The 25,715-nt window shown below is 51.2% G+C and overlaps 1 protein-coding gene across 3 annotated transcripts in view; it reads left to right on the top strand.

The window, feature by feature from the left end:
* PRKCQ (protein kinase C theta) overlaps positions 1–25,715 on the top strand; it is a 93,824-nt gene that overhangs the window by 29,829 nt on the left and 38,280 nt on the right. The window contains exons 1-9 of one of the 3 annotated variants that reach the window (XM_039871025.1): positions 5,841–5,972; positions 6,519–6,674; positions 7,715–7,841; positions 10,599–10,798; positions 14,131–14,191; positions 20,843–21,005; positions 22,104–22,135; positions 22,231–22,316; positions 25,322–25,451. In XM_039871025.1, the coding sequence (XP_039726959.1) occupies positions 7,724–7,841; positions 10,599–10,798; positions 14,131–14,191; positions 20,843–21,005; positions 22,104–22,135; positions 22,231–22,316; positions 25,322–25,451 (790 nt within the window). In that variant the 5' untranslated portion in view covers positions 5,841–5,972; positions 6,519–6,674; positions 7,715–7,723. Of the gene's footprint in view, positions 1–5,840; positions 5,973–6,518; positions 6,675–7,714; positions 7,842–10,598; positions 10,799–14,130; positions 14,192–20,842; positions 21,006–22,103; positions 22,136–22,230; positions 22,317–25,321; positions 25,452–25,715 lie in introns of those variants that run through there. The other 2 variants (XM_039871024.1, XM_039871026.1) reach the window with 2 other exon arrangements.

The following is a 25,715-nucleotide window of genomic DNA, read 5'->3' as shown; positions in this document are numbered from 1 at the left end:
TGAGGCCGTGCAGCGGGGCAAAGCTGCCATCGTCCCGGCAGTCCCGTTGACCGCTCGCGAGCTCGTCCGCACGGCCTCTCACTGCTGGGCCTCGAGGCCTCTTCGCAGACCGCCAGGCCAAGGCCAGAGCATGGTGGACCGTGCGGCCAGTGACATCGGCCTCCCCTTCTCAGGCGAGGTGCCCTGTGACCGGAGCACCCCGGGCCCTGCCTCCAATCTGATGTCCCCCACTCAGGCACCACCTGTGCCTCTTTGGACACATAAACAGCAGGAAAAGTGACTCCTCGTGGACAGAGGAGGACCAGCCCCACCCTGCCCATGGCACGGCAGAGGTGGATGGAGAAAGCTGTCTCTGAAAGCGGGCAGGTCCCCCCGAAAGAGAGGAGGGAGCTGGGCCACGCAGTACAGCTTATTCTTGTAAAACTCATCCATCTGTCAAGCGCTCTTGGCCCGTGGGGAGCGGGGACAAGTTTCTGACAAGGCAGTGTGCCCTGGGGTGAGGACGGATGCAGGATGTGGGATGCAGGATACGGGATGCAAGATGCGGGATGTGGGATGCGGCTGCAGGATGCGGGATGCGGGATGAGGGATGACGGGCTGCGGGATGTAACTGTGGGATGCGGCTGCAGGATGCGGATGCAGGATGTGGGATGCCGGATACGGGATGCAAGATGCAGGATGCGGATGCGGATGCGGATGCGGGTCGGGCACGGTGGAGACGACCGAGCACTCCCCATGAGGTGCTTTCTTGGCGACGTTTCAATATCTCTTTTATTTGACTCTGCGTTTTGGTGGTAGTGGTGGGGGGTGGTATACGAGTTCACTCGCTGCCGTACAGAATAGCACGGACTGGCATTAAACAGCAGGCTTAAACAAGACATTTATTTTCTCACTGTTCTGGAGACTGCGAAGTCCAAGGTCAAGGTGCCCTCAAGGTTGGTTTCTGATGAGAGCTCTTTCCCGGCTTCTTTACGGCACCTTCGCACCGTGCCCTCGCGTGGCCGGGGGAGGGGTGGGCGGAAGTGGGGATCCAGGGGCCTTCCTCTTCCTATAAGGACACCAGTCCTACTACCTCAGGGCCTCACCCTTATGACCTCATTTGACTGCAGTTACCTCCCTGAAGGCCCCATCTCCAAACATAGTCACCTGGGGGCTTAGGGCTTCAACGTATGGATTTGGGGGGCACGATTCAGGCCATCGCAGGGGACAGGAAAGAGGGCGGTCCTAGCTCTGTCAACAAGCCCCCTCATACCCGCTCTAACAGACGGTGGGAGGTTAGGCTCATTCTCCTTTACCATCAAAGCACACAGCGTAGGGTTATTTAAAACGACTCTCTCCAGTTCAGGCTTACTACTGTAACTCCCTTTTGAGACCATATTTGTGGGTGAGAAGCTAAGATTTAATTGGACTCGTTTTTTTCTCCTACGTGGCAGAAGTCTGAGCAACAGGATGGCACACTTCCTGATCATGTGATCGTTCACTAGTTACCATTTTTCTTCCATGCACATTGCTGGGCAAGTTATTTTTTTATTTTCTATAGCAGTGGGTCATTTTATTCAACAGTCGCCTTTACCTAAGAGACCTGTCTCGTAAAGAAACGTGAAAGCCATAGGTAGAGCCTAATGTGCCAAAATGTGCCTGATGTTTAATTTACCAAATGTGGGCTGAATTGGTGCATTTGGAAACCACTGAATGCTTTTCCCCTCATACTCAAGTTTACTATTAATCATTTGTGTTCTCTCTGCTACATGTTTGAGGTTGTGATATTTCTGTGGGATTCTCCCTCTGCCATGGAGGTGTCTCCAGCTCAACTACAGGAATACAAATGCTGTCCAGATTTTTCTTTAAATAAAGAAATATGCTTATTCTTATTTCACTGGCTGCAGAGGAGGAGAAGTCTGGATATTTTTTAGCTGAAGAGAGTACATAGCTCTCCTACTGCTTCCTATTTCTACGGCATTTTCCCCGTCAGCTTCTGCTGGGTGGTGGCGGTGCTTAACGGCACCGCAAACGCTTTTGGCAGGTGTGAATCGTGGCAAGTGAGTCAGGCAGCGTAAGCGGGTGAGTCAGGCCCAGAGTCGAGACGGGGTTCTCGGCTCAGTACTCTGTCCTGTGTGGCCTCGGGCACGCCGCGGAGCCATGGCACGTGACCGTCTACCTGCGTCATAGCCACCTGCAGAAGATGAGGGAGCTCACACTTAACGCTGAAAACACTGACCTGTGAGAGTTAAGGTTCTCCACCAACCTGAAGCACATGCTACGATATTTCACAGATGGCACGGACACACCGGACACTCGTCACGAGAAGTGCCGGCGTCGAGGTGACTCCGTTAAGGGTGACAGGCGCCGGAGGGGAGAGACGCGTGGGCTCCGTGGGAGCTCGATGGCAGGGCACAGAGGCAGCCCAGATATGTTTGACCTTCTTTCTGCCCTTTTTTGGTATAAACTAGTGAAGTCAATAAAGACCATTAGAAAATATGTCGGAGTTGCAATAGTAATAGCAACGTTTTTTGAGAGTTTGCTACGTGCCAGCCTCGTTCTAAGCACCGCCCTGCGTTCGCAGCCCTGACATCCTCACAGTCCTTTGGGACGAGGAATCGTGTGATCCCCATTGTCCAAACGCGCAGACTCGGAGAGGTCGACCAGCTCCTGCCGCTGAGCTGCTAACGCCATCGACCCTCTGCCCGTAGCAATGCCTGGGACGCCTCCTCCCTACTGACTTCCTCTCTAAGTATCTGCCACCTAACTGGACCACGGTCCACCCTGCAGGTGAAAGAGATGCAGGGAGGGTAAGAGATTATGCAGAACGTCGCTTTTGAAAATGAAGTTCCTTAGCAGAAGAGCACTGAGCGACTGCTACATATCAGACGCAGTCAGCGCTGGAGGTTCACGGTGGTTCCATCTGCTGTGGGAGGGTCAGCACGAACCCATGAATCCGATCGAGTGTCATAAGGAAACACGGCTGAGTGAGCACTCGCCCCACGAAGCTGACAGACATCCCCAAAGGACTGTGACAACAGCCAGGGTCCACAGGCCCTCACTCCGGGGGGAGGGGATTTGCTGGAAGTCATGCAGATGCAACTAGAAGGACTTCTATAGTGTGAGTCGCACCCCTCTTCCCAGTATATGTGGTACCCCAAGAATTAAATAGGAGAAATCCTGGGTGTCTCCTACGTCCCCCAGACTCGGGTACCGAGAAAAGGAGACAAACAGAGCGGGAGAGCCCGCATCCAGCACACTCAGACTTCGGAAGTGGCAGGTGACCGTGTCAGGTGCTGTCCCGCAGTGTGCCCGGGGACCCACGGGCGCCTAGAAGGCCGAGTACATTCCACAGCGACGTGCGGGCGAGAGGGTGGCAGAGGTGCAGGTGGACGCAGAGCAGGGACTTGGAAGCCGAGGGAGTAGGGGTGGGGCGGAGGGAGGAAGAGGGCGCTCTGGGGAGCCCAGAGCTGCAGACAGCCTGCCGGGGGAGGGGTGACAGGCTTCCTGCACCATCCTGAGAGAGGGCCTTCGGGGAGCAGCGTGGAGACCTGACCGGGAATGACAGGTGACCGGGACCGCACGGGGAGACGCAGGAGAAGCTGCCACGAGGAGTCGCACGAGAGGGGACGGAGAACGGAGCCAAGGCCACAGACAAGAGGGCAGCGGATGTGGGGACGGAGGAAGGACACCGGGGGTGGCACAGGGGGGAGGCGGTGACATCTAGGCAGAGGGCTCAGCCGAGGGTCACGGCGCCAGTCACCGAGCCGGCAGAGCGAAGGAAGGGCAGGCTTGAAAGGCAGGACAGTGAGTTCCCCTTGGACCTGGCAGGTGGACGGTCCCCGGAGCCATCCAGCGAGAACGGGCCGTGCGGTTCCACTGCTCAGACGAGGGGCGTCTGGCCCGGCCGGTCAGCCCTCCACACCCTTGTTTGCTGTAAATAAAGGACAATCGTGGAAGTTCCACTCCATAGCGAGACGGGGCGGGGACAGTCTGGGGGATGCCACCCCCACGCGTGCGTTTGCAGACACAGACCATTCCCCTCTCCAGTTAGCACGCAGGGAGATCCCCGCTCCCTGGCACCGGCTCCCAGCACGGAAAGCCGCCCCGCAGAAGCTTCCACGCTGCTCCCCTCCTGGGCCTGCCGCAATCCTTGGCTCTCGAGACACACACGCACGCGCACACACACACACGCACATGGGTGTGCCCAAAAGGAGTGTGTAAATTCACACTGCAAACCTCCTGGCCACAGCCAGGAACATTTCAGAACGTGCTAACTGCACGCACATTCCATGTTTTAAATATTGTCACTCCTTCCGTGAGGACAGTTTAAGTTAAGCCTTGAATATTAATAGATCCTCAAAAAAATGCATTATCGAATTCTAAGGTGGTTGTTTTCTCAGCCGTTTGCACCAAAATACAAAATTTCAAAAGAGTTTAAATACCGCAGAGTAAAAGTTGTTTGTTTTCTAAAACTCTATTTCCCCTTAGTAAATTGAGGCTACCCTTGATTACTTTAGATTTAAATTTCATATTTTGCTATATGAATTCCTAGTTTCCTAAAGCATATGCTTTGTATTTTATCTGTTTAACCTCGAGGTTTATAATCCATGCCTTAAAATGTCAAAATATATATTTTTAATTTGGTTTTTAGAGTAATCATACGGTAAACTGCCTTTTGTTTTTGGTGTATAATTCTGATCATTTAGATTTCTCTGACCACCATCACGATCAGGCTACAGAAGAGTTTGATTTCCCCCCAAAACTTGCTCGTGCTACCCCTTTCCAGCCACACCCTGCCCCCCGCCCTAACCATGGGAACCGCTGATACTTTGTCTCCCCTTCAAGTTGTCTTTTCGTATAAATGCAATGATATAATTACATAGTATCTTGTTTCCTTTTACATTGGTTTAAGTTGCTCCTAAGGCTGGACGTTTTTTTGCATGTAACTAGTCGCAACTATGTTTTCTGCATTTCGTATACTTTGTGTCATCGCTGCTTATGTCTTTGGGTCGTAAGTCGTGTTTACCTGTCCAGGTTGCATAGTGCTCGTTATGTAAGCGCCACGGCTACTCACTGTCTCGCTCGCCATCGGCACTACCTGTCGCGCCTCTGCGTTTACGTTCCACTACTTTTTAAATGATCCGAGACCTTACAAAGAGCAGTATCATCGGATTCTGGTAATATTATCGTGCTCTATTGGTCCAGTCAGATGCGATGTTCCTAATTTTTTTAAAAAATTGCACACGGATGCTGACCGCAGCGTTATTTCTAGCGTGGAAGAGTTGGGAAAGGTCCACGTGTGAAATCGGAAGCCCTCAGTACAAGGCCACCCCTCCACAGAATGCCAGGCCAGGGTTCAAAGGGCACGGGCAGAGACGGTGTGGCAGCGTGCACGCTGCTTATGGGGAAGAGTTAGGAGCTCAGCAGAGTCCCACACGCACGCGGGAGCACAGCACGTAAGACAAAACACACAAATAGACTAGAGAAAACACGTCCGAATAGCAACGGCGATTTGCTTTTATTGATGTCACCGTGAGGAGACGTCCCGATTCTGTGTGTTTTCCTCATTTTTCATAAGGATCACATTCCTGTCACGGGACGGGGAATGGTTCTGAGTAGCTCAGAAATAAAATGCTACCTCTGGCCTTAAAAACACACGCCTGAACTTGAGGCTCTGTTACACCACGCGTGAGGTTAAGCACACAAATGTCAGTCCCGTCTGCTAAAGGTCACAATGTCAGATTGCGTCGCTGTGGCCAGACCTTTAGAAACAGAAGCAGTGGGCTGGCCGTCAGGTAGGTGTGTGCATCGGGGCAACCACTGGGTGCTCGTGGGGGAGGGGGCGGGGCAAGCCCGTCCGGTGACATGGCAAGGGGACCCGGACGGCGAGTCTCTGCAGGGGTGGGGACATTCGCTGCACCCCTCCTCCCTGCTGCACAGAAACCCCCCGTACCCCAGAGGTGCCTGGAGCCCCAGGTGGCTTCTCACAGGTGTGTGCCACGCTGCTGTCACCTCCGTCTGGAGCCAGCCTGGAAACGGTGGGGGACACGTCCCTCCCTGAAAGCCAGTGCTTGTATCTCAGGAGAGTCAAAGGTCCCTCCGGACTCAGACGAGAATCACTTCCTTGACTCGTATGGAGGAAATCTTCCAAAAGACCACACGTGGCAAACATGCCCACAAACGAGGCTAGTTCTGGGTGATTTTTTTCCCTGATCACTGGAGAAATATATTTTGTCCCAAAGATCTATGTGGCCCCGGAAAGGGGATGGGAGGGCTCGAAACAGTTTTCTCCAGAGAATTCTAAGCTCAGAGGGTGAAAGGGCTCCCTAAAGTTAAATCCAGATGTCACCCAGCTGCTAACTCAACGGGGTGACTTCTACAGAATGTGTTTTGGAGACGAAGAACACTCAACAAATTGTGAGGATTCCATACCCATCTCCCTTAGGCAGACCTGCTAAACTGGGGGGCGGCCGGGACTTCCTTAATCCCAGGTGGTGACAGCAGGTGTCAAGGGCCCCTACTCTGTCTCTCTGTAGGTCCAGAACACACCCCGAGACCCTTCGCATCCACGGGACCGGAGGAGTTTCCGCCCTGCCAGATTCAGGATTACGGCCGAGATTTCCAGCCCCACCACGGATTTGCCAGCTGGGTCCCTGTCATCCTGAGTCTTTTCCTTCCTCTGCAAAAGGCAGGTAAGAAAGACAATGGTTTGTTTTTGTCACTTTTGGCCGACTTAAGAAAATGTGGGAAAATTCAGGAGAAAGCAGATCAAGAAGACAGAGGGGCGAGGAAGTAACTTCTTCACGGAGCACCAGGCGGCAGTTTCAGAGTCACGCGGCCTCGGGAAAAAGCACTTTAAAAGAGAGAGAGAAAAAAAATTAAAAAAGAGGGTGTTTGTTGAGGTAAGGGGAGGCCACAGTAAAGAAGGAAAGGAAGGGCCGGCCGCTGACCATCAGACTGGAACCTTGGCATCTGTAGCGGACGCTGTGATGACTTTCACCTCCAACTCCAAGAGATTAGCGTAATTATCAGTTAGCTGGCTTTTATGAAGTACTTTGTTTACCCTTACACACTAAAGCACTATTTTCTGGTGGTCAGTTATTTTCAAATAGTTCATGATGTTCAAAGGCTCATTTTACGTATATGTATGTATACATATATGTGTGTGTGTGTACACACACACACACACACACACACACGTCTGTGAAGAATGCAACCTTTCTGAAGCGTCTAAAGCCAACAGGGATCAGCTGCTAAATGCCCAGAGCCAATTCCATCACACATAAATAGCCCATGCAAGAATTTTGTGGTGTCGTGTTTAATGGATGTGACTTAAAATAGACTCAGTCTTCATAAACTCATTTTCTTACGACCGTGTGGTGTTTTCCTGGGCACCTACTTGAATAATAGAAGAAATAAACTGTTGGAAAGTGTCTGCCCATCTCTGCGGCTATTAAATGACCCCGTTAAATTAGGCATGGGCTGCAGTTCTAACCGACGAGGCCCGGCACTGCAGACGTCGGAGAGCCCGTCCTTGGCAAGTCAGTCTGAGGTCTGGGCTGGCCCCGTGGTGTCTTCTGCAGTAGGGGACAGGAGAGCGTCTGGTCGGGTGGACAGTGGAGCCACTCGAAGGCCTGGCTGTCGGTGACAAGCACGGGCTCAGCGGGGACAGGACGCCACAAATGACACATTTTATAGCCCCAAATAGCACTTGTCTTTTGTCACTCTGCAGGGAGCGACCATGTCACCGTTTCTCCGGATCGGTCTGTCCAACTTCGACTGCGGGTCCTGCCAGCCCTGCCAGGGGGAGGCCGTCAACCCCTACTGCGCCGTGCTCGTCAAAGAGTACGTCGAGTCAGGTGAGCTCGAGTGGGCCTTTTGGGGGTGCGGGGGTGGGGGTGGGGGGCCCCGCCACAAACCCCGGGGCCAGGCCCTCCACGCTCTGCGAGCGCCCCGAGTACGCGGTCCAGGAAACCGACGCTGGGGACACGAGTACCCCCCACCGCCCGCCACGGTGGTCGCCTGCGAAGCAGCCAGGTCTCCTGCGTCACGTGCCATCTCAAAGCGCCGCGTTCCCACACACACGGAGGGAACGAAGGAAGAAGGAAGAAGGAGAGATGATGGGTCTGCAGACGTTACGTGAGGAGTTAACGGGGACAGAGGATCCTATGGAGCTAAGCAGAGCACGGGCCGTGCTGGTCGCCGGCTTGATGGCTGCAGATAGATTCAGTCTGCACGGCCTTCACGTTAGCGCTGAAGACAGCTTAGTGCTTCTCTGGCCAAGCTCCGCTGAATGTTAGAACGGATAATTAGCCACTAGAATCCGAATCTCAGAAAAGCTGCTTTCGTGCCCACTAAGACCCTGGACGCGCAAGAATGATCACGTTTTGTCAAATCACATGAGGAGGAAGCCGTGACGGTCTTCAAGATGCCGGTGTGTGGGTTTAGATCATTCAGCTGAAATAATCCTATTCTGTCTGGACCGTCCCCACGGCCACGTCACCCGGCTCCCTCTCCTTGCCTCTGTGGAAAGGAAGAAGGGAGTTTACGTCCAGCTCCCCCCGACCCCGTCCCCGATCCCCTCTGTATCTTTCTTGTTCTAGCCAACACCCGTAGAGAAGTGCGGTGACCCCCGCCAGGCCCACAGCAACAACAGGCAGCATCACCAGGCACTTGCACAGGGAGCGTCTGGTGCACCTGCCGCCCACTGAGACAGACGTGCCCCTGCCCTGGAGCAGGGGTAGATCACGGCGTGCGCTCGTGTGGATCGGGCGGTCCTAAAGGGGCCTCTCAGGGGGTGACATTCATAGATGCGAGGGAGACCCAGCCAGGTGCTGCCAGCCCAGGACCCCGGGGGTCTCCAACCTCCCGTGCTGGGTGTTCCCTCCCTTGAAAGTCTTGGCCGCACGGTTGACCTCAGCCTTCCAGCGACCTGTCACAGCTGAGGAGCGCCCCGAACCACCCCGACTTCCCTTCTGCCCAGGTTTCTCTCCTGTTTCCGTAGAGCTGAGAGCTGCTTTTGCTCCCAGTCTGAAACCTTTCAAATGTCACAGAAACCTTTGAAGTGTAAAATGTCAGACATATTCAAAGCCGCCTGGGACTTAATGGTCTCCTGGCTCTGGTTCCCTTGCCAGCCTCGGCTTTGCCTGATGTTTGCCTCCTGAGAGCCTTTTATTCATTTTTCCTTCTTTTGGCCTTGCCTTTGAATTCGGTCTGATCATCCATGTGGATCAAGACCACGTCAGAAAAGACTGTTTTTCCAAAAGGTTAGCCTGTGGAATTTGGAGATTTGGGGTTTTGATTTCGTTTTGATTTTGTTCTGGGGAAAAAAAAAAGAAAGAAAGAAAGAAAGAAAGAAAGAAAACCTCGGAACATGATCACTCACATGTGACTTCTGTAGCACTCAACGCGTTTCGCCTCAGAGGTGTGAGGCTGCATCTTCCACGATGAGTCGACTCAGGAACCGCAGCGCTGGGGGCCTGGGAGCCTTAGAAAATGCTGAAACTCGCTGTCAACAGGACCCAGAGTTCCGGTCCTTTCCATAGGTGACTACGAACCTAGTGAACCAAAGTGTGAAAAGTGCCTTGCCATGGGGACGGACATCCGTGCTCTGTCGGGCATGGAAAATGTCACTTACTGTGGTCCTTATCGCCAGAAACAAACGCTCACGTGCAGCCAAGTTTCCTGCTTCCAGAATGATTAGAGAACAGATACTACAGAAGTCCAGCGGGACCAAAGAGCCGCAACAGTACTTCATCCCACTGGGGAGCTCATTCCCGGGCCCCTGGTGGCTCCGGGGAGGCTCCGTTCCAACGTCCTCATCCTGCCCGCGCTGCTCGTCACACCCGTCTCCAGGTCCCCCACCTGCTCCATCCTCACCGACAGGTCGAGGCCGTTCCACAGACGCCACCGCGGGAGGCCACCGCCTCTCCGAGTACTCGCCGGTTTTTGCCGAGGGTGCACGGTGCATGTCAACTGTACCCTCCGTTGAGAATCAGAGAAGGAAATAATGGCTCATTATTGTTTTAAAGGTTTTACTTCTTCGTGTATTTACGTCAAACGGAAAACATTTTAATAGGTGTTTAAAGGAGTACGCATTAAAACCCCTAACTTTCACCACCGTGTCTTTCGGATGACCACATGGTAGTTCTGTACTATTTTTTTTTATCAGACGTTCGTGAAATCGATCAGCCCTGGGCCCACGCTTCACGAAGGGCATCCCGAAAGGCAGACGAGTGTCAGACGCGTGAAGCGTGGGCCTGGGTCACGCTACCCTGCCGCGTGCAGCAGGCGTAGCCTCTGGGCATCACTCAGGCGGTCACGCCCAAGGTGAAGCGGGTGCGGGACAGGAAAGGGAAGCATCGCCAGATTTTTGTTGTCCAAATCATCGAGATTGGCTTTTCCATTTCGGCGCATCGCCTTGCCTGCAGACCTTTGAATTGTCTCCTTCTATCCTATATTGTCCCAAATTGTTTTATGGGCTGCTTCTGTCTTCCCAACAGAACTAATTACCTATCCTACAGAGCAGAGGGAACAGGTGTCACTGCTGAGTTGAACTGAACGTTCTTCCCAGAGCCGGCTAAAGGAGTAACAAGAACGTATCTCTGTGTCCCCAGAGAATGGACAGATGTACATCCAGAAAAAGCCGACCATGTACCCGCCCTGGGACAGCACGTTCGATGCCCACATCAACAAGGGAAGGGTGATGCAGATCATCGTGAAGGGCAAAAATGTGGACCTGATATCCGAGACTACGGTCGAGCTCCACTCCCTGGCTGAGCGGTGCAGGAAAAACAATGGGAAGACAGAAATATGGGTAACTACCTGAGCCGCGAGCTCCATTTCAGATGTTTCTACCCTTATGTGACCGGTACCATGTTAGCTAAAGACTAGCTCAAAGTTTCCACGTCATCCTAAAGTTATGATGCACGAGCCTTGACTACACAGACTCCCTCCCACTCACTCACTGGCGACTTGATAATGACCATGATTATCGGTCGAGGACTACAGGACAAACCGACATACTCAAATCTCTTTGATCCTTCTGTAAGGTCAAGAAGGTGTCGTAGGCTGTGAAGAGCGGTAATTGATTTATAACACTAAGCTCAGAAATATCGCAAATTTCCCCTAACTCAGGAACCTAACTGTTGTCTATCAAGATATCACATAGATTTCTTGATATCTTACAAGATAGATGAGATGGGAGGATAATGTTTGTTGTTCTCTCTCCTCACTTTGCCAATCCCTATGAATTTCTTTTAGCCATAACGTAGTCACGTAGCTTACTTTGCACTAAAAAGTACACCAGACGGAATCCACGTCACCATTACAAGTTTTCGAAAACCTAGGTTTTAACTGTTTGGGTAGCAACTGTTTAGAAATGTTCAAGGGAAGAGTAACATATGAAAGCATTGAAAATTTATTTTTTTATATATATATTTATATTATTATATAATATTATTATTTGTATATATTATATATAATTATGTTATATATAATATAAATAACATAATATAAATATATATTATTCATATTATATATAATTATATTATATATTACATATATATTATTTATAATATATTTAAATTATTATATATATTTATATTTATTTATCTATCTATCTATCTATATATATATAGATATATAGATATAGATATATATAGATAGATAGATAGATATATGTCAGTAAAAACTCCTTTGAAATGATCTAAACTCCAGGAAATATTTTCAAATGTTTATATCATTTATGCAAAAGGAGAGAATCTAAGCTTTCTGCTTATTTCCTATAATTCAGATTTTTAATAACTCCACCCAAAAGATTCTCAGGTTACAGGTTTCAAAATGGGAATGATCTAAGCTGGAAAACTAGATTTTTGTGTCAGTTTTGTCTTTCTGACCTCGGAAAACGTCAGTACTTTTGAGGCAAGTGTGCATCTATATAAATCTAAGGTGTCACTTGACGTAATCTTTAAAGGATGTCACAATTCAAGACCCCCCCCAAAAAAAAAGGTTCCCATGCTTAGCTGTGCCTCCGTCACTTAGTTCAGCAGCATCGACTGAGCGCTGGGTTCAGCTGGGGAACGGATTATGGAAACGGGACTTGCAGGAACAGGTGAATGAACAGGATCGCTTAGTGATAAAGGATTGACGCAGACCAGGTAAGGGAGAGGTGTTGGCTGCAGCTGGGCCTGGTGCCAGGCGCCTTCCCGAGGCTGAGCTAGAGAACGCTCCCCACTTTTCCCTCATTCCCATTTAGATTCTTTCTGCCACAATGGGAAAAAGAGCATGAAGGAGGAGGGAGGGAGGAGGAGGAGGGAGGAAGGAAGGAAGGAAGGAAGGAAGGAAGGAAGGAAGGAAGAAGGAAGTGAAGGAAGAAGGAAGGAAGGAAGGAAGGAAGGAAGGAAGGAAGGAAGGAAGGAAGTCACCAAATCCCTAATTTTTAAAAGCAGTATGCTGCTCGATTTCCTTCTCGATTAATGAAAGGATAACTAATTTTTTGATTCCTGTGTTAAGCTTCACCGATGACCTGGTTGCTTTTCTATCTATATCTCAAAGCTGCATTTGACATCTTCCCTAGGCTTTTTCTGACTTTATCCTTATCAAACTTTTCACACTTTTTTGCAACTTATGATTATTCAGCCATAACGCTCGGTGGCCTTCGAGTCCTCATTTAACTAGCAACCTTTTTACATTTTGTTTCTCCAAGGTCATTGCTTAGTTTACTTTTATTTATAGTGTTTAAGAGCCGACCAGCTGTTTTGGGATTTAGATTTTCCCTTGATTCTACTGAAATCTGCTTCCATAAAATTAATTTCTCTATTTAAAGAAAATCGGTTTCACCAAGTCGCCTTTCGCCTCCCCAGACACCGTCACCCAGTTTCTAAACACCACGTGGAGCCTCGCCCCCTGCCTCCCCGAGGGTCCCACCATCTCACCCTGAAAAACGTGAGAGACCGTGACTGTCTAGGGACACTGTTTTTCCAGCAGTAACTGGTTTAACTTCCTCCATCACCGCCGAGTCCTGAAGACTGACAACTCTGTGGTCACCTGGAACCAATTCCCCACCTCCCCCCCCCCTCAAATCCAGCCTTTTATCTCCTGTTCATCCAGCTCGATCTTTGCCTCCATCTTAATTCCACAAACCAGAGGAAAACGATGTATACACCTGAGGTCAAAAGCTCTCTTCATTTCTCTATTTAAGCTTGCACAAGAATTTATAGTCGATTAAGCAGTACAAGCTTATTTTCTCATAAAACTCTAGTAGTAGTGATGCCGTGACCTAAGCATTGCTATGATATCAGTGATCTTTGAAGGTTTAGTGACTTGCACAAGGTCACACAGCCAATACACTACTTAGCCACAAGTCAGATTCAGTCCTAGGTTCAACCGGACACCTCTTCCTATTTCTGATATTCTAGTTACTTCCTTGACGTAATTATCAACAATGGCGTTCAGTTCCCCTTCGTATTCATTGGGGCATATTAACGAAACAGGGTTTTAGTGTATCAGCATAATAGTGGTCAGGTTCCCTTGGATTTGCCATTTTTCCCCTTATACCACATCACAAGATATGCTGCATCATCCCTTCTGGTCCCTTCTACATAATGAGACCAAAATCCATGATTGAATCTCTTTTGAGAGCAGTCGAATTACTATTTCCCTTAGCAGAATATCCAGGAAGAAAGGCCACGCCCATTCACACCCAGACTAGCCCGGAGACCGTGTGGGGACAGTAAGGACTTACCCTTCCTTCCAAAGACCTACGTGCTCCCCAGAAGAGCTAGTCCCCATGTCTGGGATCTTTGTCCCCATGATGCGATCTGAATCCGCCCTTGACAGGGTCTCACGTCAGCATCAGGGTGGGGCAAGGAACCCAAAGAGAGTGTCTTCTGGAATTGTTTGTCTTCCTCACGGAGGTTTTAGTCCCCACGTCAAATTAATGCGTCGCGGCCGTGTTTTAATGAAATGAAGGCCACGTGCACGCACGGAGGCTGTGCTCTCGGGATGACGTCTGTGAGTCAGACGAAAGGGAGCGATACTCGGATTCTGCGTTAGAAATCTGTCATCGCTGGACTCACAGTTCTCATGTCATTACACTCAGCGTCTGTTTCACATTCTGACTGGTATTTCTTTCCTTTTCTCAACCAGCTAGAGCTGAAACCTCAAGGCCGAATGCTAATGAACGCAAGATACTTTCTGGAAATGAGCGGCAAGTGACTTTTCTTCTTCCCGTTTGGGGGGTGAGGAGGGCATAACCCCTCCCGTCATGTGCGACTTATGGTCCTTTTGCGACAGCGCAGAAAGGAATTAGGAGAAACGTGAAGCCCAAGGGAAGCTCCTAAAATCCCCAGTGGTGCTCACGCATCCGTCGAAAAGACGCTTCCGGTCTAGAGAAACACAGAAATGCGAAAGCGTTTATAGCACTAGTTTATAAACCACGCGGACTCCTATGCCCAGTGCTTTTACAGTCGGTCTTTATTTTAGTTGGAGAATTTAATGTCAATTCTAAAGGCCCTGTTTAGGTGTCACAGCGTGTACACACACTGTGTAAAAGGTGTGATGTAACAAGCTATCACACTATTCTATCACGGCACTAGCAGGGCACAAAATAAATTAGAAACCATTAAACACTTTCCATGGTGCGCGTGGCAAAATGCTAACGGCTTCTCGTTAGTCACTTCGAATCTTTTTAGCAACAAGGAAGGAAAGTGCTTTGCTGAAGAGTTTCAGTTCCATGTCACACACACGGACATTGGTCACAGAAGTTACATTTCCGAGCGTCTGCCTGTGACAGCCTAGCAGCTCCTTCTGCTGCGTTTATATTCTGTGGTCCAGTGCTGGTCAAACAAATCTAACGCTACCACTCATAAAATCCTGACCCTCGGAGTGGACATGTGAACTTACCGAGGGTAAATTGATGTTATTATTTTCTAAATTAGTTTTGCTACCAAGAAACAACTTTTAAAGGTTGATGGTGCTTTCTGGGTTTCTGCTTCCCGTGTACAATTCCTTTGGGTCCAGATTCAAACAAATACGTTGGGGGAAAAAAAACACATACTATGAGATAATCAGGAAAAGGTGAACACTCGCCAGATATTTGATGATATCGAGACGTTGATGTTAATTTTTAGGTGGGATGATGAGATGGTGGTTATGTTTTTAAAAGGGTCCTTACTTTTAAGCCATATACGAAATCGTTTATAGATAAAATAATATAATACCAGGGATTTGTTCAGAATGACCCGTAGGCCTGGGGTGGGAGCGGACGCGGTGTGGGGTCAGCGATCACTGCCCGCACATGACAGCAACCGGAAACCCATCACAGGATTTGCTCAACTTTGTACGTATTTGAGATTTTCCACCATAAACCTTTTTTTTTTAAAAAAAGAAGAAAAAACTCTTAAAGAGGGAACAATACCATATAAACTTCTCTTATCTCTGGAGCCTCTACATAGACGGTCCGTGTCCATCCACCACTTCCGAGTGAGCAGAGAGCTCGTAGGGCCGCTGGGCCTCTGCGTCTGTAGAGTGAGTGCAGGCCTGAAGGCTGAGGCCAGCAGACCCTCCTGAATGACAGGGTCTCCTCCCACCCATTCAAAACACGGCCCAGTATGAACCGGAAGAACGTCCTCCGTCGCGATGCCAGTCCATGGGGGTGGAGATCAGCTGCTTTGAGAAATAATTCTGTGGTCGCCCATCCTGTTAATACAAGACTTAAATCTTGTCTTGCAAGGAGAGCAAATTCAGGCGAACCAAAATCAACGATGTCTCACAACCAATAATTACTCAAGTCCAGGAAGCTGTTGGTTTTTTGTTTTTCGTTTTTTAAGAATAAAACCTTGTAGTATTGAAAATGTTTTATGTCTGCACCCAAATGGAGACCCCATCTTTAAATCTTTACATATCAGAAAACCTTAATTTTTAAAAAGCGATATTACGGAATAACCGAACTAGAAAATTCTTTATTGATGACAAGAAGTGTAGGATGTCATTCGATTTTAAGAATGTTTGTTATTACGTATAAGAAATGGTTTTCTGATTCAGAAAACCCAAACACGAGTTCTTACACTCGGCGGTCTCAAACCCAACCTGGAGACGGGGTGCAGACTAAACAGAATTAGATCCTAAACCACATAAACACTGATTCACCAGGAGATAACTACGGGTTAGTTACCTGCATTCCAGAAAATTCCATACTGCAGGCCTTAAAGGGTCGGCATAGTTGGGATCCGCAAAGAAGAGGGAGGACAAAAACGTTGGCCTCTAGCAGGACAAAAATGTGAGACTGCACAGAAATACGAGCGAGCAGAGGACTGTGAGTGGACCAGTCCGGGGAGGCGGCAGGCGGGCCCCCGCTCGGTCAGAGCTAGTGATCAAAGGCCGACGTTGGCGGCTGAGAAGTCAGGCCAGAGGAGTCGCAGACTCGGGGAGGTCGCCAGCGAGGAGTCCCACGGTCCCAGCGAGCAGGACTTGATATAATGAAAGCAGCGTTTGGGGGAAATCGCTTGCGACAGAATGTGGGATAGATTTGAGGAAGGAAATAGACTAGATTTAGAGGGACCCTATAAAATGCCACGTTTGCAATACAGAGATGAGGAAATGGTCTGGGCCGTGGTTACAGGAAAGAAACACCAGGAAGAGTCCAAAAGAAAATAAGGGTGCGATTTCTCGCCGGCGTGGGTCAAAGGGCGTGCCCGTCACGAGCGCGGCGTTGAGGTGCCTTTAAAATTCTTTAAAAACGAAAGCCGAATGAAGGGAAAATGTCGATATCGCTTAAAATGGCTAGACTAGAAAAACGATCATGGGCATGGCCGAAACGGGAGATGAGGGAAGAGAGGGTGGAGGAGGGGGACACCGATTAAGACACCCCTCCTTCAGAGAAGCCCCAAGTCCGTGCTACTCTGCGGGCGCCCCGGCCGCTCACGCATAGCTCACTCCATTCCCTCCCTCTGGGCTGGAATCACCTTTCCTGTGCTCTCACCGCCATGCCTGGTAGCATCGGGGTTCACCATCGTCACCCACCCGACGCCCCACCTCCCGTGTTCCCCCTCCCCGCGCTTCCTTCCCGGACTTTCCTCTGTCCATTCACTGACCAACCTTCTCCGGCAGGACGTCACTCGGACTCGGGGTCGGACCCCTCTCTCCCGGAGCCCGTCCCCTCCCCCGCCCAGCACGCACTAGACCTCGCCCCGCAGTCCCCGTTCCGCGCCCTGTGCCGGCCGCTCCCGATGCAGCCCGGAGCCCGTGGGAAGCCCTGCCAGCACCCTGCTCTCGTGAGCACCCTCTTCCCCCAGAGATGCTCTGCTCAGAACCTTGGTGCTCCCCCGTCTCCCTCCGCAAGCCTCTGCCCCATCTTTCCCAGCAACCTGCCCCGTCAGCACCCACTGCCGTGGTGACCATCACATCAGCCACCAGCAAACCTCCTGGCTCTTCAACCTCCCGCCTCCATCCCTCGGTTTCTGCCTGCGTCGTCTACTGAGCAATTTTCGATTTCATCCCCCGCTTGGGCATCGTTATCTCTTGCCAGAGCCCAGACATTCTCCGCGGCTGTCAGGATGAACAGTGTGAATTCCCTCTCGGGACAGCCCTGCCTCTGTTCCCCCCCGCACCCGTGTCGCTGCCCACGGCCTCCCGGTGCCTGTACGTGATCGACAGGAAAGCGTCACGCTGCCCCGACAGCCACAGGTCTGCGAGGGTGATTTCTGCCTCGTGCTCCACGCCCTGGCACAAGCGCACCCCGGGACGCCTCCTCTCTGGGCCGCGCTCGTCCCTGTCGTCTGGCGAGGACCCCTTCTGCGCCTCCTTCAGAAGCCAGCCCAGAAACGTCCCTGCGGGAACATCCTCACCCGGCTTCCCACGCTCCCGCCTCTGCTGCCTCCCCTGCCCCAGCGGCCGTGGCGTCCTCGCCCCGTGCCCCAGCGCGTCCGTCCCGCGGATGCTGCTCTCCGACATTCACTGCTTTCCCGCTGACTCTAAATTCGCCGCAGGAAGGCAGTGGGCGAACGACCTCACCTGTCTCTGCGACCCCGGCACCAGGCTGCGTGCTGGGGACATGGGACACGCGCGCTTATTCAGTGTCTGCTGAACTACGCGCTTGGACTCGCCCTGGGATTGAGAAATTCCTTTCCTTCGGAATCCCAAACATTCCCGCACCCCTCAGTCTCTGCAGGTGTCTTCTGCAGGTGTCTTAACTCCCGTCGCTCCTGGGGGAGGCTCCGTCCGGCTCTGCACGTAGAGTTGGGCTGCCCGCTCCCGCGTCCTCCTCCCGCTGTCCTCCCTCCCTGCTGGGGGTCCCGCCTGCCCCACCCCCAGGAGCTCTACGCCCTCAATCGTGCTCCCTCCAGCACCTTCGACCTCACCTTCTCTCTCGGTCTCCAGCTCATCGCCAGCACAGACTGAATTCAGCCATCTCTCCGATCTTGACAAAGATTTTTTTTTTTTTATCCTTTTTACTTCCAACCGTTTTTTCTTTCCTCTCCTTCCAACACAGTCCTTGAAAAAGGAGTTTATATTTATAAGCCCCAGTTTCTTTACCACACCGTCAAGTCTTAAATCCTAAGAGTCTGGCTGATATTTCGAACCACCTGCTAAATGGCTTTCTCCAAGAGCGGGCACCCTGAAAATGAATTCCTGTTTCTTAGCTTTCGGTTCCCTTGACATCTCTGTATCCGTCGATGCTGAAAAACGTTTTGGTGTTTTTTTCCTTGGCTTGCCCCATGTGCTATTACTCGAATTTTCCTTTTCTCTTAAACTTCCGGCCGCCCCTTTGTGGTCTCTTTTGTCATTCTTTGTCAACCTCCTAAACCATCTGGGTGTACACACCTCCAAGTCGATTGGGCACCATCAGCCGCTGCTCTCGCTGTGGGCGCCACGTCTCCCTGGCTTGGCCGTTAGACACTCAGAGCTTAGGGACAACATTCGGCGTCGAAGCTGCCCGGGAAACGTGTGTGGTTAGACTGACTGCAAACGAGTGATAGATTCAACTAAATAAAGCAATTAGGAGCCGTTACTATAAAAGAAATAATTAAATATACAAAAAAAAGAGTTCCTTCAAGCCAATAAATAAACAGAAGAGCAAATTACTTCAAAAGTAAATACAGTAAAGACCAGATGAATTCAAGAAATTCTGAGTTTTTGTAAATTTACCGTCTTGGAATGAGTGGAGGATAAAGGATATCACAAGACGTAGCAAGGGAATAAATTCATTTCTAGCACTGACGCTTTAAAAAAAAAAACAGTATTATAGTCTCATGTGCAGAATATAATTATGTGTATATAATTTTTAGTAAGGGTTCCCAGAATAATTCATTTCCGTCCCCTGAATTTAAAAGTAATTTTGTACTTCATTTACTTCATATCAGTTCATCTGTACCAAAATAGAAATGAGTCAGGTCTTACTGACAAACGACCTGCTATGCCAGTCACGGACTGTAAACAAATCCCACACTTGTTCCAGAGCTTGCCAGAAGGCAATTGCCTCCACGACCCGGGGAAGTTAACCCCTAACTCACCAGCCCTCACTTACTTCCAGCTCAGTTCCAAACGGAAAGACCTACGTTACCTAGGCTTCAAGCATTTGACAGTGTCGTGCCCGTGCCTGGGCCTCTGTCTGTGGTTGTTGGGGACGCTCGCTGGCTGAACGCTGCGGAGAAGTCTCTGGTCCTGAAATGTAGCCTGGGATTTGGCTGGGTCCCTGGGGGACAGGTGTCCGTCTACACAGCTCCCACCCCAGCCACTCAGTGTGTTCTAGCCTGCCACCATTAGGGACGTGAAGAATAAGGGACTGTGGCTGGGACATTTGCCCCAAGCGTGTTGTCAAATCTCTGTCACTGCTGAGCCAGGATAGAAATAACTTAGTTTAAATACTAACTCTTTATATTTGTAAATTATGACCCCTTGTTCTCGCTAACTAAACCTCCATTTTTTTGTATTTGTAAAAAAAAAAAAAAAAAAAAATTAATAAACCGAGAATCTCAAGCTTTAAAATTCTGCGATCCGAATTGAACCATCAGATTCGTTATCCTTATTTTAACGATGATGCTGACTTCCTCCTTCCTGGTTTACGGTGTCATTCTCTCTCACCTGGCACTTGCCATCCTGCTGTTTAACCAGGACCGCCTTGCTACCGTGCATTCTCCCTGGAATTCTACCAGCCTTTGAGGAAGAGGTCATCCGGGCACAGGGCGCTGTGGACACTGATATCTAAAGTCCCTTCACCAGCGTCCCCGAGTGCAGTGATCTGTCGATTTCAGGCCCTTTCCACGCCGACCTGTGTGTTCTGTGGCTGGTGCCTCTGATTACTGAGACCGTCGGGAACCAGCACATAAACTACTCCCCAGTGCCTTTGCCCTCACACACACGTCTGGCCAGCTCCCTCCAACCTGCCACACTCTCAGGAACCGGACGCAAAGCATCCCGGGACCTAAAAAATTGCCGTTTCCAAGTTGCTGTCAATAACCACATTGTTTTCTAGAACTACAGGCAGAAAAGTAGTTGCCACTTCCTGCCTTTTCTGGCTGACTCATTGTTGACAGTGACTAGGAGTGGTTAATAAAGACCTCGAAAGTTCTGGCCTCTGGTTCTAAAAACTGAAAGAGGATAACTCAGCACCATCGCAGGAGGGCGAAGGACCGAGCCAGCGGACCGACCTCACCGCTCCGACCCCGTAGTTACACACCCTGTGATAATTCTCCATTCAAGTATTAAAGAAAAAAGGCTTACTGCGGCACCAACCCTAATAAGAACTGGGATTTCACTGGTCCCGACACCTGCCTGATCCCTTCCCGATCTCCCCACCCTCTGCCCCGGCTGCCACAGCCATAGCACAGGATTTCACTATGTCCCCCGTGCTCTTCTGCAGACACCAAGGACACGAGTGAATTCGAGACGGAGGGCTTCTTCGCTCTGCACCACCGCCGAGGAGCCATCAAGCAGGCCAAAGTCCATCACGTCAAGTGCCACGAGTTCACGGCCACCTTTTTCCCCCAACCCACGTTTTGCTCTGTGTGCCACGAGTTTGTCTGGTACGGTAACCTGGCATTTCCCTCCAAATTAAGGTTCTGCATTTTGTCGCAGCCTCTGTGTTGGATTAAGTACTACGTGAGAGCCTCCCGTGGCCTCACCTGGCTTGAGGAGGCTTAAAAGACAGGATTCTCTAAAAGACCGCCATACCATGGTTCCCGTAGAACAAGGAAGCCAGCCCCACGGGGAAAAGGTTCCGGGGACGTCAGTGTCTGATTAAACGGGAGGCTGCTGGGGTCAGGGGAGGGACGGAGGAGGTAGATGCCCTTACTGTGGGCACGGTTTTACATCGGAACCTCCTCCACGTGGACAGCTGTCAGGTCCGTGACAGGCGGCGCTCCCCTACTGGAGCTCAGGTGCTGAGACGCTTCCAGTGCGCCCGGCGCCCCCACGGCCCTCGGACAGAGACGGTCCAGCCCCGGGGAGCACAGGGCACAGGCTGCGGTAGAGCACAGGCCTGGAACGGCTCCCGTCTCTGCTCTCGCCTCCTAACGGAGTGCTCTGCCCTTTGGGCTGCAGGACCCATTAACACGCGACCCCAGCCTCTCCAGGGTGTCCAAGGTCAAAGAGACTTTGGGCGGGTCTCCATCGACCAGCTGCCATCCAACGACCCGGACTTCCTCCCTAACAGTGTCACTCAGGAATTAGTCTGACGCTTCAGAACAAATTAGTTGCACATATTCTCAGCTTCTCAGAAACGGGAAGTGAAGCGTCGCACAGATGTCTTGGCTGATCTCTACCGAGCTCAGCGAGACAATGAGGGTTTAAGTGCGGGACGGGGAGATGTGCTGCCAGGAGCCCGTGATGCATGTCTGATCAGGTGTGTCCACCTCGACGTGTTCCCTTGGAAAATACACAAATGAGGGGGAGGACGGGTCGTTCCTCGTTGATTTTATTATCAGACTTTTCACGAAGCACTTTAAAATTTAAAAAAAACAAAAACAAAAACGTGTTAACCCCTGGGGAGTGATAGACCGGGGCTGCTGATTCTAAAACGCTCTGTGACAGCGGATGGCGGTGAGGGCTCCGCCCCAACGGGGTAGTGGGGCGCTGCTACTGGCTCCCGCGCCCACGTTAACCACACGTGTGCTTTATTGCAGGGGTCTCAACAAGCAAGGCTACCAGTGTCGACGTAAGTAACGCGGTTTCCATCTTACGACCATCGTCCTTTCTACTCGGTGGTTCCTCATCTTCCGAAAACCTCAAGCTGCGATCATTTCCTTTCAGAGTGTAACGCCGCCATCCACAAGAAGTGCATCGACAAGGTCATAGCCAAGTGCACGGGGTCGGCGGTCAACAGCCGAGAAACCATGGTACGCGTTCAGATTCTGCTCTTTGTCTGACGTAGGAGGACGTTATCCTGACATGACGTTGACAGCCCACTAACTCTTCTTAATGATACTGCCTGGGACGTGGCTCCATAGCGGAGCGCTGAGCACGTCCGCTTTCCACGCAGAAGGTCCTGGGTTCGCGCCCCAGTGGAGCCACGGTCCCTGGTCTGTGGCCATATCTACGGACATCCAATTGCAGGTGTCAATCAGTTTCATACACACTTGGGGTTCGTAAGAGCCAATGGACCAAATCTGTAAATTAGGGAGCGGCTACCCTACCGGCAGAGACTGAGCTGCCAAAGAGGTTTTCTCGTGAGAGAAGGGAGTAGAGGGTCGGTACTGACCTCGAGGGAGTCCAAACTCAGGTGTGCGGCTTGGCAGGGGCTAAGAACCGGGGCAGGGAGGCCCTTCGCGTACTAGGAGTGGGTAAAAGGCGGAGCTGTGTTCGGCGTGCACAGCCGAGATGCTGAGGAAGACGAGATCTCTGTGGGGCCCCTCACCAGAGATCTGGAGAGGTGTCCCCTCTTTGGCCAGCACCGAAGGTCCCCGAAAGGTGATGACATGGGAGCGACCCACGTGTAACATTGCCGCAAAAACTGACTGTGGCGGGGATCACCGAGGTAGAACGGTGGCTGGACAGGGGGGAAGGCACGAGAGGTAGAAATATCCTCACCTCCAGGGAGTGATGGCGGATGGCCAAAGCTAGAGAGAGAGGTCGCCAGAGCAGCCGGCCGTGGCCAGAGGGGAGGAGGCCCAAGGCACGTGCGGAGATGGGTCTCTGATGGACGGACGGACTCTGATGGACGGACGGACGGTTCACCCACTGGAGCGGGAAGGGAGGAGGAAATGGCTGCAGATGAGGGTAGGCTTGTAGATTCGGGGGCGGGCAGATGAGGGAGCCCCTCTTAGATGGCGTACGTCCTCAGCGACGTCTGAGGAGGGAGAAGGGAAGGCAGCAGCTGGCTTCGAGGAGAAAGGACCCGTGAAGTAATTATCCGACGGTGGGAAAGCTCGGGGTCAGGGAAAAGCCGTACGGCCACCGAGCCCCCTCGCAAGCCCTTCTGAGTGTGAGGGTGTCAACCTGCCCAGATGGGATTTTCTCCGGCAAAGGGGCAGATGCAGAGGAGGCAGACTGTAAAATTTGGAGCCAGAAGAGGATGCTCTCATAACACGAGAGACTCTGCTAAAGCTCGGGGAGGTCACAGTAGTTTGTCTGCGGTCAACCACCTGTGAGTGGCAGGCCTGGGACTAAAATGCGACCTCAGTCTCCGGTCCGACGTGGACAGCCGCCCCCCACCCTTCGCTCGACGCCCCGTTTGCCTGCAAGACCGCACGCTGTCAGCATGACCATCAGCCTCGATGGCTCGTGTCCGGCAGGAATAGAAGGGGAGCCACGAGTATAATTTTACATTTTCAAGTAGCCACATTAACTAACGTAAAAAGCAGTGGGTGAAATTAATCTTGACATTATGTTGTACTTCGACCCAATCTGCCCAAATAGCAACGTTTCAACACACGATCGGCGTTAAACGTCAATGAGACATTTTACATTCCATTTTTCCCACACAGCCTTCAAACCCAGGGCATCTCGTACACTCACGGCATGCCTCTCGCCACCTCGCAGACATCCACTTGGACCACGTGGCCGAGTGACTGTCATGCTGGGAAGTACAGACCTACCGCATCCTGAACCGTTTCACCTTGGGTTCAGGGTTTAAAGCGGAAGCCTTCTAGCCTGGAACATGATCCTCCCTGCTCATATTGACACCGAAATGTCTTATACAAAATGAGTTACTTTTTCTTGGTTGGAAATAGAGTCAGTGCTGGCAGCGTTTAAACAACTCTCAGCAGCCACCCTGAGGACCCGGGGCTGGCCAGCGGCCTCGGTTGGAGCACGGGCTCCTTCGCTTCAATGATGAGGCTTCTGTACGGTGCACGTTCCCAAGCAGACTGTTTAATCAAAAACTTATGCTGAGATTATAAGTCTTAAGTAGATAACACGTTTGATACTGCACGAGAATATTGGTATTCTTGCCAGGACTCAAACTGCCTGATTTTTTTGCTGTGGTTCACGTGATAAGTTTGATTAAAGGAGAGAATTTAAACTCTGGAAAACTGTTAAAAAAGAAGATTTAAACTCTGAAAAACTGTTAAAAAAAAAAATCTGCATCCGTCTCTCATCTCCCTCCTCCCCATCCTGTAAATCGCTCACTTGTTCTAAGGGAGAGCAGAGTAATGGTGAAAACAGGCAGGCTCTGATTCTAACGTCCAGGCTCACAGATGGCCCAGCTCACTCGATGGCTGTGTGACCTAGGCAAGCGTCTTGCCCGCTCTGTGCTTAACTCATCTCTCAGACGAGGACATGAAGAGAGGCTACTTCCTATGGGGTAGTCTGAGGATTGTATGAGACATCACATGGGTATAAGATAATACATGTGGCACATGTGTCCACAGCACCTGGCGGGCCCGTTATCTACCTCTGGCCTCGTCCACTCACGTACAGTAGGTGTGACATGCTTCACACATGGGCTTCACAATGGTACACGCACGGCGAAGCTTCTGCTAGAGGAAGCATTACATAACATCTTCCAAAGGCGAACGCGCTAGCTCTGAGTGGAAACAGAAAGAGAAATATTTATATTAAAATAGGAAGGGAAGTGCAGCGTTTACTTAGCTCTCACTTAAATAAATAACCCGAGTTCCCTTTCTGTGAGATGTTAGCCTGACTGTGGGAATGCCTCCGACCTCAGCTGTCCGTGGGCCACTTGACCTGTGCGTGTCACGTGCTGGCCCCTTACCCAGAAGAGCCCACGGCTGTCTGGTTGGTTGGATATGACTACAAAGCTTGACAAGTAAAAGCGAGGGATTGAAACACGCACCGTTCCCGTGGCTCTGTCGTTCTGCTAGCTAGGCTAACACGCCCGCTGAGACGTGGGAGCCGGGGACCTGGGGACGGCGCAGGGTCACACGGCCCCCTTGTCTTTCAGTTCCACAAGGAGAGGTTCAAAATCGACATGCCGCACAGATTCAAAGTCTACAACTACAAAAGCCCGGCCTTCTGTGAGCACTGCGGGACTCTGCTCTGGGGCCTGGCCAGGCAAGGGCTGAAGTGTGACGGTGAGTCCAGCGGGGAACGAATGTGGGCCGCCGTGCAGCCCGCCCGCCGCCCAGCGTGGGTTGGCCGGAGGGAGGGACGGGGATCGCGGCCCTGAGCAGCCCGGAGAAGCTGGTGACGGTGAATGAGAGGCCGCGGGGCAGTGGGCCGCTGCGCTCTCCTCCCCCGCCACGCACCACGCTCGCGCACACACGTGTGCACACACGCACGTGCACACACGCACACACAACATGCACACCACGCACACACAGGCAAACACGCCACGC

Source organism: Pteropus medius, unplaced genomic scaffold (assembly GCF_902729225.1).
Source record: "Pteropus medius unplaced genomic scaffold, Ma_sr-lr_union100, whole genome shotgun sequence".
NCBI lineage: Eukaryota > Metazoa > Chordata > Mammalia > Chiroptera > Pteropodidae > Pteropus > Pteropus medius.
Note: the sequence above shows the minus strand (reverse complement) of the source record. Positions and strands in the feature narration are given on the sequence as shown.